Source organism: Engystomops pustulosus, chromosome 1, assembly GCF_040894005.1.
Source record: "Engystomops pustulosus chromosome 1, aEngPut4.maternal, whole genome shotgun sequence".
In the NCBI taxonomy this organism is placed as follows: Eukaryota; Metazoa; Chordata; class Amphibia; order Anura; family Leptodactylidae; genus Engystomops; species Engystomops pustulosus.
In genome coordinates this window covers 191,902,155-191,923,186 of record NC_092411.1, presented here as the reverse complement: position 1 = coordinate 191,923,186, position 21,032 = coordinate 191,902,155, and the positions used below count along the sequence as shown (strand labels likewise).

Genomic DNA, 21,032 nt, shown 5'->3' with positions numbered 1-21,032 from the left:
ACAGATAATAATATATTTCAGCCTCTATTAGTCCTGGTGTTTACAGTTTTGGTTGTCCCTGGATACGACCGCAAGTCTTCTGACTATGATTGGATTCTTTTCATGAATAGCTTCTCTTACTTCTCTGCTCTCTGCCTTCTACCTCTCCCTCCTGCATTAAGACCAGCTCAGACGCAAGCACTTTCTGCCAGCCAGCAGCATTGTGCAAAGACTTACTATGAAAGCTACAGACAGAAAAGGTCTTTATAGCTGAGCTGGCGGTGTGTGTTATAGGTGAGTTAGCAAAGCTAAGCGTGTCATTGTATTTTATATCCATCTCATGGATCTCTTAAGCTTTCATCTCTGATGTCTTTTTCTGTGTCAGATGCTAGTAGAATATTCAGAAGCTAAATAAGTGTAGATAAACCTGTACCTTGATAATCTAAACCCTTTGCATATGTGTTATGTTCTTCTCCACTAAAATAATGAAAGTATTTGCCTCTTAATCTTGCATTGTAATTCAACAATGTGTAAAAACTGACCCGGCCTTGGTGTAGCCCTTGTAATGTGCTGGGGGATCTGTTGACTGGCTGCTCCGGTCATCTCTGGGAGCGATCTATGGAAGTATGGTAGGATCAATCCGGCAATCTATGGTTAGTACCCTAGAGAGTCTGAAAAATAGTAGAAGTAAAAATTTTTAAAAAAGTTAAAAAAAAAGAAAAAAAATTATAATAAACCCCCTAAAAAGTCAAATCACCCTCCCTTTCCCTGGAACTGATATAAATATAAAAAACTGTGAAAATTTCAAACACAGGTATCGCCGCATCTGAAAATGCCGATCTATCAAAATATAATAACGGTATTTCACTGCATTTAACCAAGCAACGGAAAATGGTGCCAAAATTTGAAAATGGCAATTTTATGCTATTTTGTAAAAAAAAGTTTTATTAGCGCCAGAAGATGGCAAAATTAAAAACGTGTAGATTTTTTTTTCTATTATTTCTGTAAATGTATGAAAACATTATAAAACCTCTACAAATTTGGTATTCCAGTGATGGCACCGACCCAAAGAATAAAGTAGACATGTCATCTGTGGCGCAAAGTGAAAGCCGTAAATTCCAAGCCCAAAAAACGCTGCAAATGCGTTTTTTTTACCAATTTCACTGCATTTTGAATTTTTTTCCCAGTACACGGCATGGAATATTAAATACCGGCCCAATGAAGTGCAGTCTGTAACACAGAAAACAAGCTGTCACAGAGCTCTTTAAGTGTTAAAAAAAAGTTATAGATTTTTGATTGTGGGGAGTGAAAATAAAAATGAAAAAACAAAAAGGTTGAGGTCCTTAAAGGGTTAAATAAATTTGTTATGTCTGTTGATATGTAATCCCTGTTTGAGGGGTATTTCATGTTTGGTAAAAAAACATTCCATGCTTTACCAGTCACTTACTACGCAACCAACAATACTTTACAGAATGGAGGAAAAATGCATACTCCTAATCGTTTAATACATATATTGCATTGAAAAATTATTAAAAAATGTAATTCATGTACTAAGTCCAACCTGTCTCCAGCCCTGAGATACACAATTTCAGTTGCCCCTAGACACGACCCTGTAACTCCTGATTTGGGGTTAGGGAAGCCATCTTGGAATTCTGTTTGATGCCCGTGAAGCTGAGTTTCTCTCTGCTCCCTGCAATCTGCCCCCTCCCCCCTTGACGGCAGAAGCGTGAGGAGAAATACAAGTCACAGGCATATACCGTATATATTCCGGCGTATAAGACAACTTTTGAAGACAGAAAAATCTTCTGTCTTCTCTGGGGTCGTCTTATACGCCGGTAATCCCGCCCGCCCGCCGTGTATTCACGGTGGCGGTCGGGTCCCGGTGCATGGAGAGGGCTCACGGGCGGGCTGAGCCCTCTCCATAGCCGGTAAGTCTTTGCTGCATATATAAGGGTTAAAAATTATCTTTATTGTGTTAACATCACTAGGGGGATTGATATTTGAGAATTTTCTTTCATGGGAAAACCCCTTTAAGGCCTTATACTTGCCCTGTTAAGATTTGATTTAAGTGACTAACCCCATTAAGGACTAATCTGTTCCAATAAAATAAACTGAACACAGATGTGTAGAGACTTGTGGTAGTGCGATGAAATGGGCTCTTCAGCTCACGACCCTTGGGCTACCTGCACTGGAGATTTTTTTCCCCCCTGATTCATAATATTCAAACAGGGTTCTGACATGCTTTTTAACAGATGGGTCTCAGTCTGGTTTTACTAATGGCCGTGGGCACTGAGTGCCTCAGTGCCAATAGGGCATCTTAACTTAAAACCAAAGACAAAATCTTTCAAAAGAAAGCTAATAAAACATGGCTTAAACTGCTGACATATTGCAATTTTTTGCATTAAATGACTCAAAATTAGTATTTTTTTTTTCCAGCCGAAGGCTACATACACACTGCCGTTGCCTGCTGTACCGTAGCACAGCGGGGAGAGGAGGAGAAGGTGAGCGCAGCTCACCCCTGCCCCTCTCCATGGGAACATATGGCGCACGGCGCCGTACTACGGAGAAAGATAGGACATGTCCTGGTGTATACAATTTCTGTTTCCCTGGGATCTGACTGTAAATGAAAAGTCTAGGTTCAGGCAGGACAGATTGTTCTCCTGTCTGACGCTGCAGTTAGCTCCTCTCTGCATTGACCTCCTCCCTTTGCATTCTAAGATTAGCTCTCCCACAAACGCACAGACTTCCTGCCAAAGGTACAGGCAGATTGTCATTATCCAGGGGAGGGAGGCACAGCAGAGCTGAAAGTGTAAGTTATGGCTGAGACGGCAGAACTGGAAATGTCATTGTTATATGCATCTCATGGATCTCATCTCTCTTTTCCTATGTGTCAAATACCAGTAGACGGTTCAGAAGCTAAATAAAAAGGTATATAAACCTGTATTCTGATAATCTTTCATTGTCAGCACACACCGCTCTGGTATTTTGCACTCATCAGCCTAGGGAGTGAGTAAAATTGTAAAGTAAGGGGTTAAAAATGATTTTTTGATCACTAAACATCACTTGGAGGATTGAAATTTAAAAATTTTCTGTCATGGGTAAATCCCTTTACTGGTTACAATTATGCGTTTCCTGTGGGTTTTTTGCCATGGAAACTATGCCCTTTAGTCAGTGGTAGAATTCGTTCTAGCAATTGGGAAATATTTTAAGGCTACGTGGAACATTTTGAGTTTTATCAGGTACACAGTTGTCACCTTGGTTAGATGGAAGTATTACAGGTGATGATTTTCCCAGTGCAGCGAAAACCCGCTTACTAAGATTTGTATCTCACAGGTAACAGAGCCTTAACATATTCCTAGAAATAAGAGGGTACCAGTAGTGTGTTCCTTATACATTGTCCTTGATATTACTGCATAGGGCTATTACCACAATGAAGCAATGGCTCATAGTGATAATACTGTACATGAATCGCACACCAGATCAGTATAGCACCCAGAGATTCTAGTTTGGAAGTAATAAATTATAAATACTGTACATATGCTAATCTAAACTATATATTCCGCCATTCACAAACTGGTTAAGCATTGTTAAAGGAATAGGCATGCTGTATTTGTTTTATTTGGATAATCCTTGGTTTCTGCAGGCCTTAGGCCATATTCACACTGCTGTATGGGGGACATATATACGGCGGATATATGCCCCCCATAGACGTGCGGCACCGTATTCTCTGTACCTCGTGAAAAGATTGGACATGTTCTACCTTTTCACTGCATACGGCGCCGTGCCCCATCTATCCCTATGGAGAGGGACGGGGTGAGCAGCGCTCGCCTCCTCCTCTCCCCGCGCACTGCAGTGTGCCCGCCATATTACAGTACGACAGTGTGAATCCAGCCTTAGGGTGAGGTCACACAGTGTGTTCTTGGCCCATTCCTGGGCTGTTCTGAAAACACATGCATTTTTGCATGTTTACCATGCGTTTGGCTGGTTTGAATGAGTTTTTCTTCATTTAAGTGTAAGCAGCTGTATAAACCCCTTGATGACCGCCGTATCGGCTTTCTACTGCGGTCATTAAGGGTACTTCTTCTGATGCAACGGCTTTCTACGGCGGCGCGTCAGAAGATGATTTCAGACCCGGCACTAACAACCGGGATCGGGAAAACTCCGATCCCGGGTGTTTAACCCCTTACACACCGCGGTCAAGCATGACCGCAGCGTGCAAGTGTGTCCCCCGTGGATCGGACCCCCCCCCCCCCCTCAGTGTGCCCTCCTGCCGCTGCCCCGGGTCCCGACAAGTGACCCGAGGCTGTCGGCTCCTCTCTGTGCCGGGTTTCGCCTCCTGGCAGGACTCGGCTGTGTGTAACTGAGCATGCGCGGCATGCTCAGTTACTTACACTATACACTGCAATACAAGTGTATTGCAGTGTAAAGGCTTGAATAAGCGATCGGATGATTGCTTATTCAAGCCAAAAAGTATAAAATGTAAAAAAGTTTTTAAAAATTTTTTATCTTTTTATAATATAATTAAATAAAATAAAGTCCCATAATATCCCCAGTAACACATAAAATGTAAATAAAACACAAAAACACGTACATATTTGGTATCACCGCGTCCGTATTAATCTGTACAATAAATCTAAATCCATATTGAACCCGCTCGGTGAACTACGTAAAAAAAAAAAACTCCAAAAACTTCCCATAATATACAATTTTCCATAACGTCCCCCATGACGGCCCACTAGGAGGATGACCCTTGACCTCTGTAGGGACAGGAAGCAGAGAGGTTAAAAGCCTCCCCCCCACATCCTCCCGCCAGTGTCTTCCTGTCCCTACAGGGGTCAGGTCAAGAGAGGGTCTCTCTCCTCCTAGGGGGGGGGGGGGACGTTTTTAAAAAAAAAAAAAAAAAACGGAGAAGGATCTCCATACTTACCAACCTTACCTGGGGTTACGCCGACTGCGGTCCAAGTTCCCCTCCGGACAGATCCTCGGTTAGCCCGGCGGCTGCGGGCTCTCCCTGGACGGTAACATCGTTCCGGCTGGCGTCCTCTCCGGCGGGCTGGTCCACCAGACTCTCGCGCGGACGCAGGGAACTACGTTTCCCAGAATTCCCCCTGTTCGATGACGACTTCCGGTCGCGACCGGAAGTGACCGCGGACCGGGCGCGGGACGCAGTGGAGGCCACCGGCAGGGGGATGGGCTCCCCATGAAGGTATTTAAATCCTCAAAAGCGGGTAGTCAGTTGGTCTGAGGTCTATGACTTGTTTCTTCTTGGCTGGCCGTCCCAGACATCGTAATGGCTGATGAGGCAGACTTGGGCCTACTCCACCCCCCGGTGCACGTGAGTGGTGCTGTATGGCAACATATACAATTGTTTTTTGTTGTGAGCTCCAAGTCATTGTCTCCTTGCCTTCCTTCCCTAGGAGCAAGTTTCTAAGGGGAAAGGCAAGGAAGAGAAATCAGGAAAGTCTGAAAAGAGTAGAGAAAAGCCTGAAAAAAGCAGGATTCCTGTTAAAAAATGCAGTATGTGCTTCCGTACACTACTAGAAGGCTATAAGAAACCGATCTGCAAACCCTGTATCGATGAATTCATGCGGGAGGAGAAAACGTCTTTTATGGACGAGCTTAAGTCCTTTATAGACGAGAAAGTGGTTTCTTCAGTGGCGGCGGCTACGCAGGGAGCCCCCCCACGTAAGAAAGCTCGGATAGTATCGGCTTCCTCCTCAGAGGAAGAAGAGGGATGCATTTCAGACTCTCCTTCCTGCTCTCTGGCGGGAGACCAGGATCATCAGGATCGTGAGCAGGCAACATGCTCCCGCTACTTATTCCAAAATGAGGATCTGGATGATCTTCTGAAAGCTATGCGAGATACATTGAACCTCGAGGACGAGGAACCCCCTCTTTCTCGCGAAGATGAACTATTTGGGGGACTCAAAGCCAGGAAACAGCGTGTTTTTCCCCTCAACGATACCCTTAGGGGTCTAATTAGTCAGGAATGGAGAGACCCTGAGAGAAAAATCGCGGTCTCTAAGAATTTCAGGAAACGCTTAGTCTTCGACCCTGAAGAGTCAAAGGATTGGGACTCATTCCCCAAAGTTGATGTACAGGTTTCCAAGGTCTCTAGGAAGATGGACCTGCCCTTTGAAGATTCGGCTCAGCTAAGAGACCCGATGGACAGGAAATCTGAAGCCCTTTTAAAGAAAGCGTGGGAAACTTCCATGCTAAGCCTAAAGTCAAACTTAGGAGCCACTTCGGTGGCAAGAACACTATATTTCTGGCTGGGGAAATTAGAGTCCCATATCCGGGAGGGTACTCCCAGAGAAGACTTACTGGAAAGCATACCATTGCTAAGATCAGCTACTGCCTTCCTTGCTGACGCATCTGCTGAAGGAATAAGGTTTGCTGCAAAAGAAGGAGCTCTTACCAATGCCACCAGGAGGGCCTTATGGCTGAAACAGTGGAGCGGGGACATCCGCTCTAAATCCAAATTGTGCAGCATTCCTTTTTCCGGGGACTTTGTGTTCGGACCCGAATTGGACGCTATACTCGAAAAGGCGTCTGACAGAAAAAGGGGATTTCCAGAGTCCAAAACAATACCCAAGAAATCTTCCTTTCGTCCTTTTAGGAACACCGGAGAGACTTACCGTGGCAAAGGTAAGCAAGGACGGTGGAGTTATCCCAAAGGAGGAAGGGGAAGGGGTTTCCTTTTCTCTAACCTCCCAGAGGGTCCAGGAAACAAGAAACAATGACGCCAGAGTGGGGGGGCGTCTCCTGGGATTCCTATCCCAGTGGACAAAGGTCACCTCGAATCCCTGGGTACTGTCTATCTTGGAATCAGGCTACAGGATAGAATTTTCATCACCCCCCCCTTCTCCAAGGTTTGTCGCTCCCTTACCATCTCTCTCTCACTCTACACATTCCTTCATTTGGCAGGAAGTATTTCATCTAATCCACATGGGAGTGGTGGTGCCGGTCCCTCAAGAACAAGAAAAATTGGGATTCTACTCCCCGTTGTTCCTTGTCAAAAAACCAGATGGATCAAATCGCCTAATTATCAACTTGAAAGAGCTAAACCGCTTCATCGTTTACAGAAGATTTCGCATGGAGTCGGTAAGAACAGCTACCCAACTTATTCACACAGACTCCTATATGTGCACTTTAGATCTAAAAGATGCATACTATCATGTACCTATTCACCCCTCATCTCAGAGATTCCTAAGATTCTCGGTTCTCTCTCCCGAGGGCTCTGTCTTACACTTTCAATTCCGTGCACTTCCATTCGGTATCTCATCGGCTCCAAGGGTCTTTACCAAGATCATGGTGGAGGTGGTAGCCTTTTTAAGACTACAAGACATATCAATCATCCCTTACCTAGACGACTTGCTAATTATAGGGAAAGACAAACAAAAACTAATCTTGGCAAGAGAGTCTTCCCTAAGAATTTTAACAGAGTTGGGGTGGTTAATCAACCTGAAAAAATCAAGTTTAGTACCCTCCACTCGAAAGACCTTTCTAGGGATCATTCTAGACTCAACTCACCAAATGTCTTTTCTTCCTCAGGAGAAAATATCCAACATAAAGCATCAGATTCGTTCATTCAGACGAAAGGACTCTGTACCAGTCAGACAGGCGATGAAGATCCTGGGGCTCCTCACAGCATGCCTACCTGCGGTCGCCTGGAGTCAGAGCCATACTCGGATCCTTCAGAATTGGATCCTAACTTTCTGGAACAGGAAGTCTTCAGGTCTAGACAAGAAGATCCGGATTCCTTCCTTTGTAAAGAGGGACCTGCTGTGGTGGATGGAATTAAGGAACCTAGAGAAAGGGGTATGTTGGCACCACCTCCCAACCATCACCATAGTGACAGACGCAAGCAGCTCAGGCTGGGGAGCAATCCTTCCTTCCCACTACGAGCAAGGGTCCTGGACTCTAGCCCAAGCAAAAAGCAGCTCAAACTACAGGGAGTTAAGAGCGGTCTGGGAAGCGCTAAGATCGAACACAGCCTATCTGAGGGATCATCATATCCACATTCTCTCGGACAACGTCTCGACAGTGTCCTATTTAAGGAGACAAGGGGGTACAAGATCCCCAGTATTATCGAGTCTGGCTCGTACCATCTTCCAGTGGGCGGAAGAAAACATCCTTTCCATCTCTGCCACTCATTTGAAGGGATCCCTAAACAGAGAAGCGGATTATCTCAGCAGGAGAGAGATCCTACCGAACGAATGGTGTCTCAACCAGGAGATCTTCCTACATCTAACCAGCGTCTGGGGCATGCCCCAAATAGACCTATTCGCCACGAGGGAGAATTCAAAATGCCAACAATACTTCTCTCTGGAGGCCGGCGAGTCCAGAGATCACTTGGACGCGTTCAGCCATCGTTGGAGCGGAAGTCTCATGTATGCCTTTCCCCCAATTCCCCTAATTGCGAGAGTACTCAGGAAAATCTTGCTCGACCGGTCAAGGGTGATCCTGATCTGCCCAAACTGGCCAAAAAGAAGCTGGTACCCACTGTTGAGGTCCCTATCTGTCCAGCAACCTTTTATTCTACCGATTCAGAAGGACCTTCTATACCAAGGTCCGATTTTCCATCCCGATCCAGGAAGACTCCGTCTGGCGGCTTGGATCCTGAGTTCGAGTTCCTAAGGTCCCAAGGTCTCTCTCGGGCTGTAATAACTACGTTGAAGGCAAGTAGGAAAAAGGTTACTTTCGCCATATATCATAAGATATGGAAAAAGTTTGTGACCTTTTGTGGGGCTAATCCCCCCTCTCAGTCTAACCCAAATATTTTACAGGTACTAGACTTCCTGCAAAAAGGACTAGAAATTGGTCTTTCTACTAGCACTCTGAAAGTCCAAATTTCGGCTCTGAGCGCATTCTTCGACCATCCCCTGGCGGACCACAGGTGGGTCAAAAGATTTATTGCTGCTGCAAATAGAATTAGGCCTCAGATTCTGAAGCGGGTTCCCTCCTGGGATCTCTCCCTGGTTCTGGATGCTCTCTCCAGACCTCCCTTTGAGCCTTTAAAGGACGCTAGTATAAAAAACTTAACTTTAAAGACTTCCTTATTAGTAGCTGTGACTTCAGCTAGAAGGCTGGGGGAACTCCAAGCCATTTCTATTAGAGAACCCTATATGTGTATTCTCCCTGACAGGATAACTCTGACTCTGGATCCAAGCTTTGTTCCCAAAGTGGCGTCCAGGTTTCACAAAGATCAAGAAATAATTCTTCCATCATTCTACGGGAATCCTTCTTCAAGCAAGGAATTGGAGTGGCATTCCCTGGATGTAAGGCGCTCGGTCTTAGAGTACTTAAAAGCTACAAAACCCTGGCGCAAGGATCACAATCTCTTTGTTCAGTTTCAGGGGAAGAACAAAGGGGTAAAGGCATCCAAAACCACGATCGCCAGATGGTTAAAGACTGCCATAGCCTCTTGTTACACAGAACAGGGGAAGGAAGTTCCTCCTAACCTTAAAGCCCATTCCACCAGAGCCATATCCGCCTCCTGGGCAGAGAAGAGGGGTGCTTCTCTTGAACAAATCTGCAGAGCTGCCACCTGGGTTTCTTCATCCACCTTCGCAAAACACTATCGGCTGGACTTACCCAACTCACAGGATCTCGCCTTCGGTCAGAAAGTTCTCCAGGCTGTGGTCCCACCCTAACTCTACTAATTTTGTAGATCTCCTAGTGGGCCGTCATGGGGGACGTTATGGAAATTGTGAATTAGACTCACCGGTAATTCGGTTTCCATCTAGTCCTCCATGACGGCCTATATATTTTTCCCTCCCATGCTTCTTTCACTTTATTGAAAATTCTGTATGTGATTCAAACAAGACAGAATAAAAATATGTTGTATCTTCCACCGGTGTAGTTATTTGGTAGACACTGGCGGGAGGATGTGGGGGGGAGGCTTTTAACCTCTCTGCTTCCTGTCCCTACAGAGGTCAAGGGTCATCCTCCTAGTGGGCCGTCATGGAGGACTAGATGGAAACCGAATTACCGGTGAGTCTAATTCACAATTTTCATCAAACACCATCACAAAAAATGTTCTAAAGAGTGATCAAAAAAAGTTACGTTCCCTAATATGATACGACTGAAAAGAACTGTTTTCGCAAAAAATAAGCCCTCAACCAGATCTGACAACAGAAAAATACAGTAGTTATGGCCCTAAAAATTTGTAAATAGTAAAAACAATGCGATTTTCTCGCAAAACAATGCGATTTGCTCAGGAAAATTAAGCAAAAATAACTAAAAAAACTATATAAATGAGGTAACACCGCAATCGTAGTGAACCAGAGAATAAAGATAAAATATTATTTTTACATTACGGTGAGTGGGGGAAAAAAAAATGCTAACAATCCAAAATAAAAATTGATGATTTTGTTTGTGTCACCCGTGAAATAGTTAATAAAATCTTGTGAATAAGCTTTAGACTCCCAAAATAAATTATCTATACATTGTATCTCATCCCATAAAAAATAAGCCTCATATGTTCGCATTACCAAAAAAAATAAAAATGTATAGGTAGTACAATGTGACAATACAAATCTGCTGTGAATGGCGCCTCCATTCATTCTATACTCGGCCGTGTGCCCGTACAGCAGTCACCACCACATATGTGGTATCAGTACACTCGGGAGGAATTGGGCATCAAGCGTTGCAGTGCGTTTCATCATTTAATTTATTCTGAAAATGTCAGTTTTGGCCTAAATGAATGTATTTTCCAAAAAAATTCTATAGTTTCTAAATCGCAGGTCCATATTTTTTAACCCATGTGAAACACTTAAAGGGTTAATAGACTTAATAGAAGTTGTTTTACATATGTTGAGGGGTGAAGTTTCTATAGTGGGGTAATTTATGGGGTTTTACTATTATTTAGGCCTCTTGAAGTCACTTGAAAGCTGAGTTGTCCCTCAAAATGTGAGTTTTGGCAATTTTCATGAAAATGAGAAAAATCGCACCTACAGTTCTGCGCCTCATAACATCCTAGAAAAATGACCGGAAGCATAAAATATCATCCCAACATAAATCAGATATTCTGTAAATGTTAATTATCAAACTTTTTGGGTAGTTTTACATCTTGTCTAGAAACCAGAACATTTCAAACTTGGAAAATGAAGAATTTTTACAAACTTTTGCCAAATTTTCACTTTTTTTCAGAATGAAATGCAAAACTTATCACTTAAATTTTATAACTAACATGAAGTACAATGTGTCACGAGAAAACATTCTCAAAATCACCCAGATGTGTTAAAGCGTTCCGAAGTTATAACCAATTATCGTGAGACATGTCAGATTTGAAAAATCGAGTCTGGTCACCGAGCTGAAAGCTAGTGTCTGTGATAAGGGGTTAACATTTTCATAGCTACTTAAGCTTCCACAAATGAATAAAAAACGATTCAAACTAGCCAAACGCATGGTAAACATGCAAAAATGCACTGAGAACGCAGCGTGTGACAGCGCCCTCAAAGTCCAAAACTGGCTGTCACCCTTGTGCTTCTGCTTGGTCACTAAAATGATCCATCTCCTATTCCTATCTTTTGTTCTTGCTGACTGTTTAGTGCAGTGCAGTGCTCTTTTAGTGTTTGGATGTTGTGAGTCACATTTGGCAACACATAATACGTCTAATAAAAATTCCCAGGAACGCTTTAAGTATGATGATGTTGTTGTTGTGTGGTTTTTCTAACTTTTTCAGTAATTTTCTTCTGCTTCACTTGATTTCCTTTACTGTAGACACTGCTGGTGTATTGAAATTTCCACATAAATGCTGCTGAGGAAAAAGGAAGGAACCTGGGGACTGGATATTGCACATTTGTGGTTGTTTGTGTTGCTTTATGCTATGTAGCTTTTTGCTCTTCGAGTCCTGGAATTTTTGTGTAGGTAGAGAATGTTCTTTGAGTGTTTCATTGAGGACATGTAAAACAATCGACTTCCTTAACACCGACTAGTTCACTGACTATTTTTCTGTTGCTGAGAAAATTAAAGGGGTATTCCCATTTCAGCAAATTAATGTTATTGTTTGTATAATGATAAATTATACAGTTTTCCAATATACTTTCTGTATCAATTCCTCATGGTTCTCTAGATCTCTGCTTGCTTTTGTTTACTTCCAGTGGACAGAAATCTGACCCATGGTCACACAGCTGTACACCTGTGTGACATCACATGACCATGAACAGATTTCGGCCCCCTAGAAGTAAACCATGAAGCATCCTACGAAATGACAGCAAGCAGAGATCTAAAAACCTGTGACAAATTGATACAGAAAGTATATTGGAAAATTGTATAACTTTTAATTATTCAAACCATCGCATTTATTTGCCGAAATGGGAACACACCTTTAAATGTATTCTGCAGGATGAGTAGAGCAGATTGACATAGTTTTGTGAGAAGATTTTGTGTTTTTATATTTTGGCTAAACACCTTGTCTATCTGTACTTGGGAGTCCAGTGGGTAGTGCTGTTCTATTCCGATCTATCGGAATGTGCATACACTAATGCACTAGAAATTAAATGCTTAAAATACAATATTTTATTGGATATGCTTTCAAATATATAGAAAACCTGGGTCTTGGGCATGTTCTTGCCCCAATAAGTAGACAAACAAAGATAGACCTCGCTCCGCAGGTCTACCTGGTGTCGGCTGCCTGCATATGCTGCAGCGATAGTATGGTGCATATGCTGCAGCGATAGTATGGTTCTAACCATACTATCGCTGCAGCATATGCAGGCAGCCGACACCAGGCAGACCTGCGGAGCGAGGCGTCACCATCACCCGCTCCTTCTATATATACCCCAGCATGACTCGCTTAACTATGGGCATCTCATTTTTATTTAATGCATCCGCTCTAAAATTTGCTACCTTCTGAAGAATCCGATGCCAGGAGGAAACACGTCCGGGTGGAGGGGTGCGGGGTGTGAATAGGTGTCAGCACTGGGTACTGCCCTTGTAAGGGCTGGAGTCATATAACGAAGGGGAGTAGGGACAGGTAACTCAACCGATGGAAGGAAGGTCTGGACCTTCACTTTTGCTGTACAGCCACATCCCTGTGAGTATGTAACCGACTGCCCACCCAACTGCACTTACTGTCGACCAGGAGTGGAAAGACGCAATCTTCTCTACTGTATATATATGTTTTGTGGATAGCGTTACTCCTGTTGGATATTTCGTCTATTTTTGTCTACTTATTGGGGCAAGAACATGCCCAAGACCCAGGTTTTCTATATATTTTAAAGCGTATCCAATAAAATATTGTATTTTAAGCATTTAATTTCTGTTGCAAACTCTCCGGTTTTCTGCTGTGATATATGAGAGTATAAAGGGTTGGTATATAACCCACTAAGGTGGCCACGGCGTGGCAATTAACCATATTTGCTGTTTATATACACTTATGCACTGTCCACTCCACTGTGAGAAAGACACAATCTATGAGCTGCTTATCTATAAGCTGTTTTGAGAACACTGGAGAGAGTAATGCACACTGGAAAGAGCAAGAGAAAAGACTGAAAAATAGGAAATGGGAGTGTGGGGGGGGGGGGAGCTGCTCTCTTGAACTATAATTTAGAATTTCTCAGTTCTGCTTCTTAAGTCCTTAAAGAACATCTACCCCCTTTAAATGAAGGATTTGAAACCAAGCGCACTGACATAATGGTGTGCGCTACTTGTGGTAGGATCCAATCCGCAGCGCTGTTGGAAAGAGTTATCGGAGGTTTCTGATAACGCTATCATTGTAACCCTGCTTTGTTTGTTTTAGCACTAGGAGCTGCTACCTCAGGATCATTTGCATAATTTTAAAAGCCCCTTTTCGTAAAAACCAGGGCATTAGAAGCTAAAAGAAGTGTGGATCCTACCAGAGGGGGTACACAGCAGTATGTCAGTGTGCTTGGTTTACAATACTTGATCCTGGTGGTAGATGTCTTCAATGGCTTGGTCCTTTTTTTTTTTTTTTTTTTTTTTTTTTGTGTTTCCATTATTCAACTTCAAAAATCCATAATTTTTTTTTATTTTTCTGTGTACAGAGCAGTATAAGGGCTTGTTTTCTGCATAACATCCTGGTGACATTATGTAACCATTTACTTATCAGGGTTCTTTTCAATTTTTGGAAACCCTAGAAAGGCCAAATAATGCAGTCTTCTAATAATACAGACCGTCATGTAGTCCTTTGTTTAGTCAGGAGTTTGTGTTCTCAATCAATAATATAGACTAAAATAAGAAAACAGATGCATGCAATTAATATTGACCCAAAACCCAGACAACGCAATAAATACTGCAGACCCAGGGCATACAATAAATGAAGCCGGGCAGGACCAGGTAATATAGATAAAAAGATGACCTCAGACTAGATAATGCAGCAGACTTGGGACCTAACAATACATAATTATAGAAACTAAACTCTCTTGGGGAGGGTGCTCCAAGCTCTGCAGTCCTCTCCTGTTCCCTGTGCGCACTTGGTGGGATTGAACTGGGGTGCGACTAATACTCTTCCCACATACTTGCTGCTACATCATAAATATTCCACTTCCTCTGATTTCTGCATTCACATCTAAATGCATTGTGAAAGAAGCCCCAAGTACAGGCAGATGAATTTTGGAATGTTTCACCCGTAGTCCAACTATGTAAAGTATTCATGTGCTGCAGTGCTGGAAGCCACGTATGTGTTTGAGCTCTCTCCTCACTTGTTGCATTCCTTGTCTGTGACAGTTTTTTATCCCTTGTCCTCATTTCTTCCACCATGTCCATCCATTTAACCTCCTGCTGCTTTAATGACATCAAGCTAAAGAGATTTCCTCTTGCTCATAGCTCTTCACTAATTACATTTCCAGGGCCTATATGTCACCTGCAGCTGCCATATCATTGTTGGCAGCTCCTATGCTTGGCTGCAGTCTCGTGCTCAGCCTTGTCTCTGGACTAGCCCAGCACCCCTGCAGCAGAATGGAATAGTCCACAATGGATGGCTGTGCAGTGACTCACGTGGACTGGGCAGGTAGAGCAGCTCTTCACCAGCAGAATATTGCACAAGCCAGATTGAAAACTTTTATATTTTAGTACTGGTATCGGAGTTTACAGTGTAGTCTGCTTAGGTTCCATGTCCTATTACTACCTAACCTACTATGAACTTTTGCTATCTGTATTCGTGCAATTTCTTGCTGGGTAAAACTGAAAGTGTCTTATTTCTGGCTTCAAGCACAGTTCTCACAGATTGAAGCCATCCATATACGTATTCTCCACGTATAAGTTGTATTTTGTTATGTTGCTGTATTAATACACTTTGGAGGGATGAACTTCTCCTATGTATTACAAAGAGCAGCTACGACCGCCATTGGTGCGTACAAGTCTGTCAAGTCTGTAATACATCCAGTCTGTGGTTAGTAAGCCGCAGCTCTTGGGTTTCCTATTCTGGGGTCATCTTATCATTACAGCTGACTGGTGGGATAGACGTGGCACTGTCAAGGACCGTGCTTACAATTTATGCAGATGTTTGTCTGTGGAGACGCTATGGATTTATACCTGTATGTGTCTACCCAGGGCCGGCTCCAGGTTTTAGTGGGCCCCTGGGCGACAGAGCCCTAGTGGGCCCCTTTATGGGCCGCCCTCCAGTAGTCACACTGCCCCCCCCCATCCCCGTGTACACATTCCTCCCCTCCCCCTGTATACACACTGCCCCATCCTGTATACACACTGCCCCCCCTCCTGTATACACACTGCCCCCCCTCCTGTATACACACTGCCCCCCCTCCTGTATACACACTGCCCCCCCTCCTGTATACACACTGCCCCCCCCTCCTGTATACACACTGCCCCCCCCTCCTGTATACACACTGCCCCCCCCTCCTGTATACACACTGACCCCCTCCTGTATACACACTGACCCTCTCCTGTATACACACTGCCCCCCTCCTGTATACACACTGCCCCCCTTCCTGTATACACACTGCCCCCCCTCCTGTATACACACTGCCCCCCCTCCTGTATACACACTGCCCCCTCCTGTATACACACTGACCCTCTCCTGTATACACACTGACCCTCTCCTGTATACACACTGACCCCCTCCTGTATACACACTGACCCCCTCCTGTATACACACTGACCCCCTCCTGTATACACACTGACCCCCTCCTGTATACACACTGACCCTCTCCTGTATACACACTGACCCCCTCCTGTATACACACTGCCCCCTCCTGTATACACACTGACCCCCCTCCTGTATACACACTGACCCCCCTCCTGTATACACACTGACCCCCCTCCTGTATACACACTGCCCCCTCCTGTATACACACTGCCCCCTCCTGTATACACACTGACCCTGTCCTGTATACACACTGACCCTGTCCTGTATACACACTGACCCTGTCCTGTATACACACTGACCCCCTCCTGTATACACACTGACCCCCTCCTGTATACACACTGACCCCCTCCTGTATACACACTGACCCTGTCCTGTATACACACTGACCCCCTCCTGTATACACACTGACCCCGTCCTGTATACACACTGACCCCCTCCTGTATACACACTGACCCCCTCCTGTATACACACTGACCCCCTCCTGTATACACACTGACCCCCTCCTGTATACACACTGACCCCCTCCTGTATACACACTGACCCCTTCTGTATACACACTGACCCCCTCCCTGGCCCCTGTCATGTCTCCCCCTCACCTGATGCAGCTCTCTCTCTCCGTGTTGTTACTGCTTTCCCCGGCATGTCATGTGACCATGACATCATCAAAGGTCCTTCAGCCTTCAGCAGTGAGTGCAAATGCTCTCATTGCGATCTGTGTCCGGAGGACACAGATCGCAATGAGAGAGGAAAGGAATCTCCCGGGCAGCGGGGCAGATGTCCTGCTGACCCGGGGAGATCCGTGGGCCCCTCCAGTACCCCGGGGCCCCGGCACTTGCCCGGGTTAGCCGGGTGCTGGCGCCGGGCCTGTGTCTACCGTTTTGTGATGGATTCTAGTTAATTACTTGTCACTATGAAAAGCACTTTATGTAGGGACAGATCATAACTCCAAGGTTGTCTATTCATTCATAATTATACTTCAGAATATGCAATCTAGATAATTGACAAATAATGCCCTAGTCTTCAGATATGTGACAGGTTTTGTGGCTGAGTTGTAGAAGACTAAGTTCAGTATCTGTCATGTGTTGAATGACAGCTGTGGCTGCTCTGCCTGTTGCATATATAGTATATTCTAGGTAACCTAGGTCATTCTGCCTGCTGGAGAAGGCTGACATGTGTGAGATTACACTGACATCTCTGGCTGATCAGTGTGCTGTTCCCATGGCTTCCTGGAAGCTCGGTGTCAGGTCATTGCTAAAACAATAAATTATTCTGTTGGATGGAGGCACTGAGGAGGAGGTGTTATGTGAGTAACGCATAGACAGGAACATCCTCCAGTATTTCTTGAGATATAGACAAAATGAGGGGTTGGCGTTATAAATGCCAGTCTTAGAGGGGTTGGCCACTTTGTCTTATGTTTTTTTTGTAATGAGTAGGGGGGGCAGGATATTGGGTGATTTTTCAATATTAATCTATTAATAGTTCTACTCTGCTTTCTTGATATGTAAAGTGAAGCCTCCTGTCTTTTACCTCATCAGCCAGACATTCCTGATCATAAAATGGCCGCAGAAGGGTCATGTGATCTCTAACTGTCCATGAACAATCACCAGTTAGAGATCACATGACCCACCATCTGGTGCCATTTTATGGAGAGGAATACGGTATTGGTCAACAACCTTATATGCTGCCCATACCTCATGTTTTTTGTAATGTGTTTGTAAGTGGCCATTTTTAAAGTCTCCCCATACAGCTGCCTCACCCCCATTAATACATCTACATAAAGCCACCTCACTCCCAGTAAAATGGCTACATACAACCACCTCACCTCCATTAAGGCATCTAAACTTGCATGCCGCCACACCCCTTCCCATGATATCGCACCTTACAGAAGCGAGTGCAATGTAGAAGATTTCTTAGTAACAGTGGTCAGAGACTGTCCTCTGGTGGGGGCCCCCGGAACCCCGGCTATAATTCGACCCTGGCTATAGTCTTAGCTGGTTTTCCGGCAAATACTAAAGTAAATACAGCAGGCTGGAGCATTCCTAGTGGAGAAGGCACAGTAAATCCCAAATGGGGCAGGGATGGTAAATCTCCCCCAATGTAACTTTATATATTTTTGAGTGTTCTAGTAAAACCTGGTCATTGGGTCCTAAAGTTTTCATTTACCCCTATGCGCACTTGGCCAGCGAATGCCACTCAGACATGTGATGCTCTCTACCTGCATAAAATACAAGTCCTATTGCAGTGCTGGTCTTTATGTAACAAATTACCAAGTTGTATAAAATGCACTGTCACTGTTACATTGTAGTCAACCCTGTAACAAGGCAGGAAGTGTATAATATAATGTTGCTTTTTAACGCATTTTCCAGCCATGCCATATTTTTAAAAATTGTTCAACTTGCATTTAGAAAATGTTGCTTTACCTCCTTGCCAAGCCTATATCTACATGTTTTCCTGTTCATGATAGTTTCCACATGAGTTTCTATAATGTGGGGGAATTAGTGAATTGAATTAGTGGGGGAAAATATTCCCATACAGTTTTAAGTAGGATGTGAAGACACCATATATTTACGAGAATGTCTTGACCATTTGGACCGTCCAATATTTGCACAATGGAACTATTGTCTTGATCATACACTGGCGTGCCCTGTTTGGTTTTCTGCTTGGCTTCCAAGTGACAGAGTGCGTATAGCCAGCACCTTCAGTAAACAGACTGTACTACCACAACAGCTGACATATAGTGCCCTATGTATACAGTTGCATCAGGACTGGTTCTGCTCCTGCAGTGGAAGCAAACTGATAACACTTGAGTGTATGCCAATAAATACACAAGGTAATCTTCGGTTATTGATCTTCATGAAAAAACAATGTGAAATATACATCCCCTTTGCATGATGGGGAAGGCTTTTTGAGATGAGAGACAGAAATCCACCAGTAATATCTTCTAACTTGTCCCAATATCCTTATAAACCTTCCTTTTTAAGCAAAGGATGATGGAGATGGCAAACATTTTAGAGCTTAAAATCCACTTACAGAATTTATTGCAAAGTGCCAACACAGCAATTTAACTTGACTACTGAGGTGTTTATTGCCCCCCAACGCTTTCACCTTTACATGTCCCCAGATGAGTGATGCGTCTAAAGTCCAGCGCAAGTGACCCGATGAAGTGACGTCCTCAGAGTTGCAGATGTCCTGTATATAGTTAGTAGTGTGGAAGAGCAGGGAGCTCAGCAATAAGATGCCTTTTACTGTGGATGTCCACAAGAACAACATGTTGTGCACTGCTGAAGGTAGGACTGAACCATCTGCTGTTTCAGTCCCATAAATAGCGAGTGGAGCAAGAAAGTGCTAAAGACTAGAGATTGAGACCCCTGTAATTTTAATTGTTGTTGATCCTCTTGGTCAGACCCCCACTGATCATATGGTTAAACTTTGTTCCTTTTTGAAATAAACACCTATTCCTTACATTTTTGATACTACCATAGAAGTTGTCTAAAGTGAAACTGTCATTTCCTATATAAAATGTTTGACCACCTTCCCCTGGCAAACCGGGACCCCTGAAGTGGACGTGCACAATAAGCACTGATCACTTTGTGGGATGCCAGACCCTGTAAATTAATGATCTGTAGACACTTTACATATAGTGTAACACGTAGTATGTTTGTCACATATTCTGACTCTGAACAAGATTAGTGGGGAGACAGCATCCAAATTATATCACCGTAAACTTTCAGCATTTTCTGTTACCCAAAAGGTAAAGGTATATGAACCATCATATATGTGACCCAGGGCTTTGTGTGGTTTTTATATGTTTGTATTCAGCCACTTGCACCACAAAACCCACAGACCACTGTCATTTCATAGCTCTCTAATTCTCACAGTATTGTTGTAAAAACTCACTACAGGGAAATTGTATATTTTTAGACAGAAAATATACAACTAGTTGTGTAAACATGTGACCTCCTCATGTAGAGGATTATGCTGCGGAAAATGAATAAAATGTCTTTGCTGCTATTGTAGTGTCCTATGTTATCACATACTTGATGGTTTGTTTCTCCTTCTCATTGTTTGGCTTGAAGTAGGCAGGTGTTTTCTTGCTGCTCTGTGCAGTTACTAAGGAGGTCCCATGGGCACTCCAGCTTTCATCACCTTCTGCCCCTCCCCGACTGAGCGATAACTCGCTGAATAAAATCTAAAGAAGCAGCTAGCTTCCTAGCTGACCTTGGGGGCATTTCAGAAAATGGGTGTGTTTAGGTGTGCATTCTGCACGCTCACCATGTCGTCTTCATACTAGTCAGCGAGCTGCCAGAGGGACAGATGTTGCCAATTTCACATAGAGGCAAATATTGCTAAGCAACCATTTACTTGAGAGAGCATTTTTAGGAGCGCAGCCAAGGGAGTTATGCCTGGGAGCTCAGCGAGCCTTCTCATGGCCCTGCCTGTGCAAGGGAAGAGATTAAAAGTTCTTTCCTGTGAAAGCTACCGTGGAGCCGCCAGGAGAAAGGCTAACCTGTGGACTCTCATTAGGACTGACAAGTGGGCTGCTGTGGAGACACAGAAAGCTTTTGGCCATGTAGGAGGGAAGTGAGACATGTTCACAGAGGTAAGGTCTTCTTTTTGGCTGATCAGCTGTCAGTGGTACACACAAGGTGCTTGCCTTTAACACAGGGAGCTCGAGGTTCCTGTAAATAGAGACGTCTGTCGCTTTTGCCTCTGTCGGTAAAACATATGGCAAAGAAACGGCCCATTAGGCGGGTTTACAAACAAATAGTGCACTTTTGATGCGTAACCTGTCACTCCTCCAATGAACAGTGATTACTGGTAACCAACTCATTGGGTGTTTTATTACATTTGGTGGGGGAGCACAGACAAAGGGTCACGTGTAAATTTACACCTTAGTCATACAGTCTGTAGGGATTATAACTTTTGTCTGTATGGGCTACTGCCTGCACCCTTTGTATGCAGGGTTAGATTGTTGTTTGTG

General features: G+C 44.0%; 2 protein-coding genes across 6 annotated transcripts in view; both read left to right on the top strand.

Moving 5' to 3' along the window:
• AFF1 (ALF transcription elongation factor 1) overlaps window positions 1-21,032 on the top strand; it is an 85,963-nt gene that overhangs the window by 18,169 nt on the left and 46,762 nt on the right. Inside the window, exon 1 of one of the 4 annotated variants that reach the window (XM_072116540.1) lies at window positions 20,390-20,651. The exons of the other annotated variants lie outside the window; for them this stretch is intronic. Within the exon in view, the coding sequence (XP_071972641.1) occupies window positions 20,640-20,651 (12 nt within the window). The 5' untranslated portion in view covers window positions 20,390-20,639. Of the gene's footprint in view, window positions 1-20,389; window positions 20,652-21,032 lie in introns of those variants that run through there. 4 annotated transcript variants of the gene reach the window in all.
• Window positions 7,632-9,906, top strand: LOC140070194 (uncharacterized). Of its 2 annotated transcripts, none has more exons than XM_072116544.1 (2): window positions 7,632-9,260; window positions 9,333-9,906. In XM_072116544.1, exons 1-2 carry the CDS (start codon window positions 7,632-7,634, stop codon window positions 9,633-9,635), a joined length of 1,932 nt encoding a protein of 643 aa, XP_071972645.1. In that variant the 3' UTR covers window positions 9,636-9,906. The 2 variants fall into 2 exon arrangements, with proteins under 2 accessions (XP_071972645.1, XP_071972649.1); XM_072116548.1 differs by having other exon boundaries at window positions 7,632-8,878; window positions 9,128-9,903.

Excerpts from the sequence above, each read along its gene's own strand:
- LOC140070194 (XM_072116544.1), top strand. The coding sequence starts at position 7,632 with ATGCCTACCTGCGGTCGCCTGGAGTCAGAGCCATACTCGGATCCTTCA. Across the intron at positions 9,261-9,332 it reads TGGAGTGGCATTCCCTGGAT|TTTCAGGGGAAGAACAAAGG; the intron begins GTAAGGCGCTCG and ends CTCTTTGTTCAG.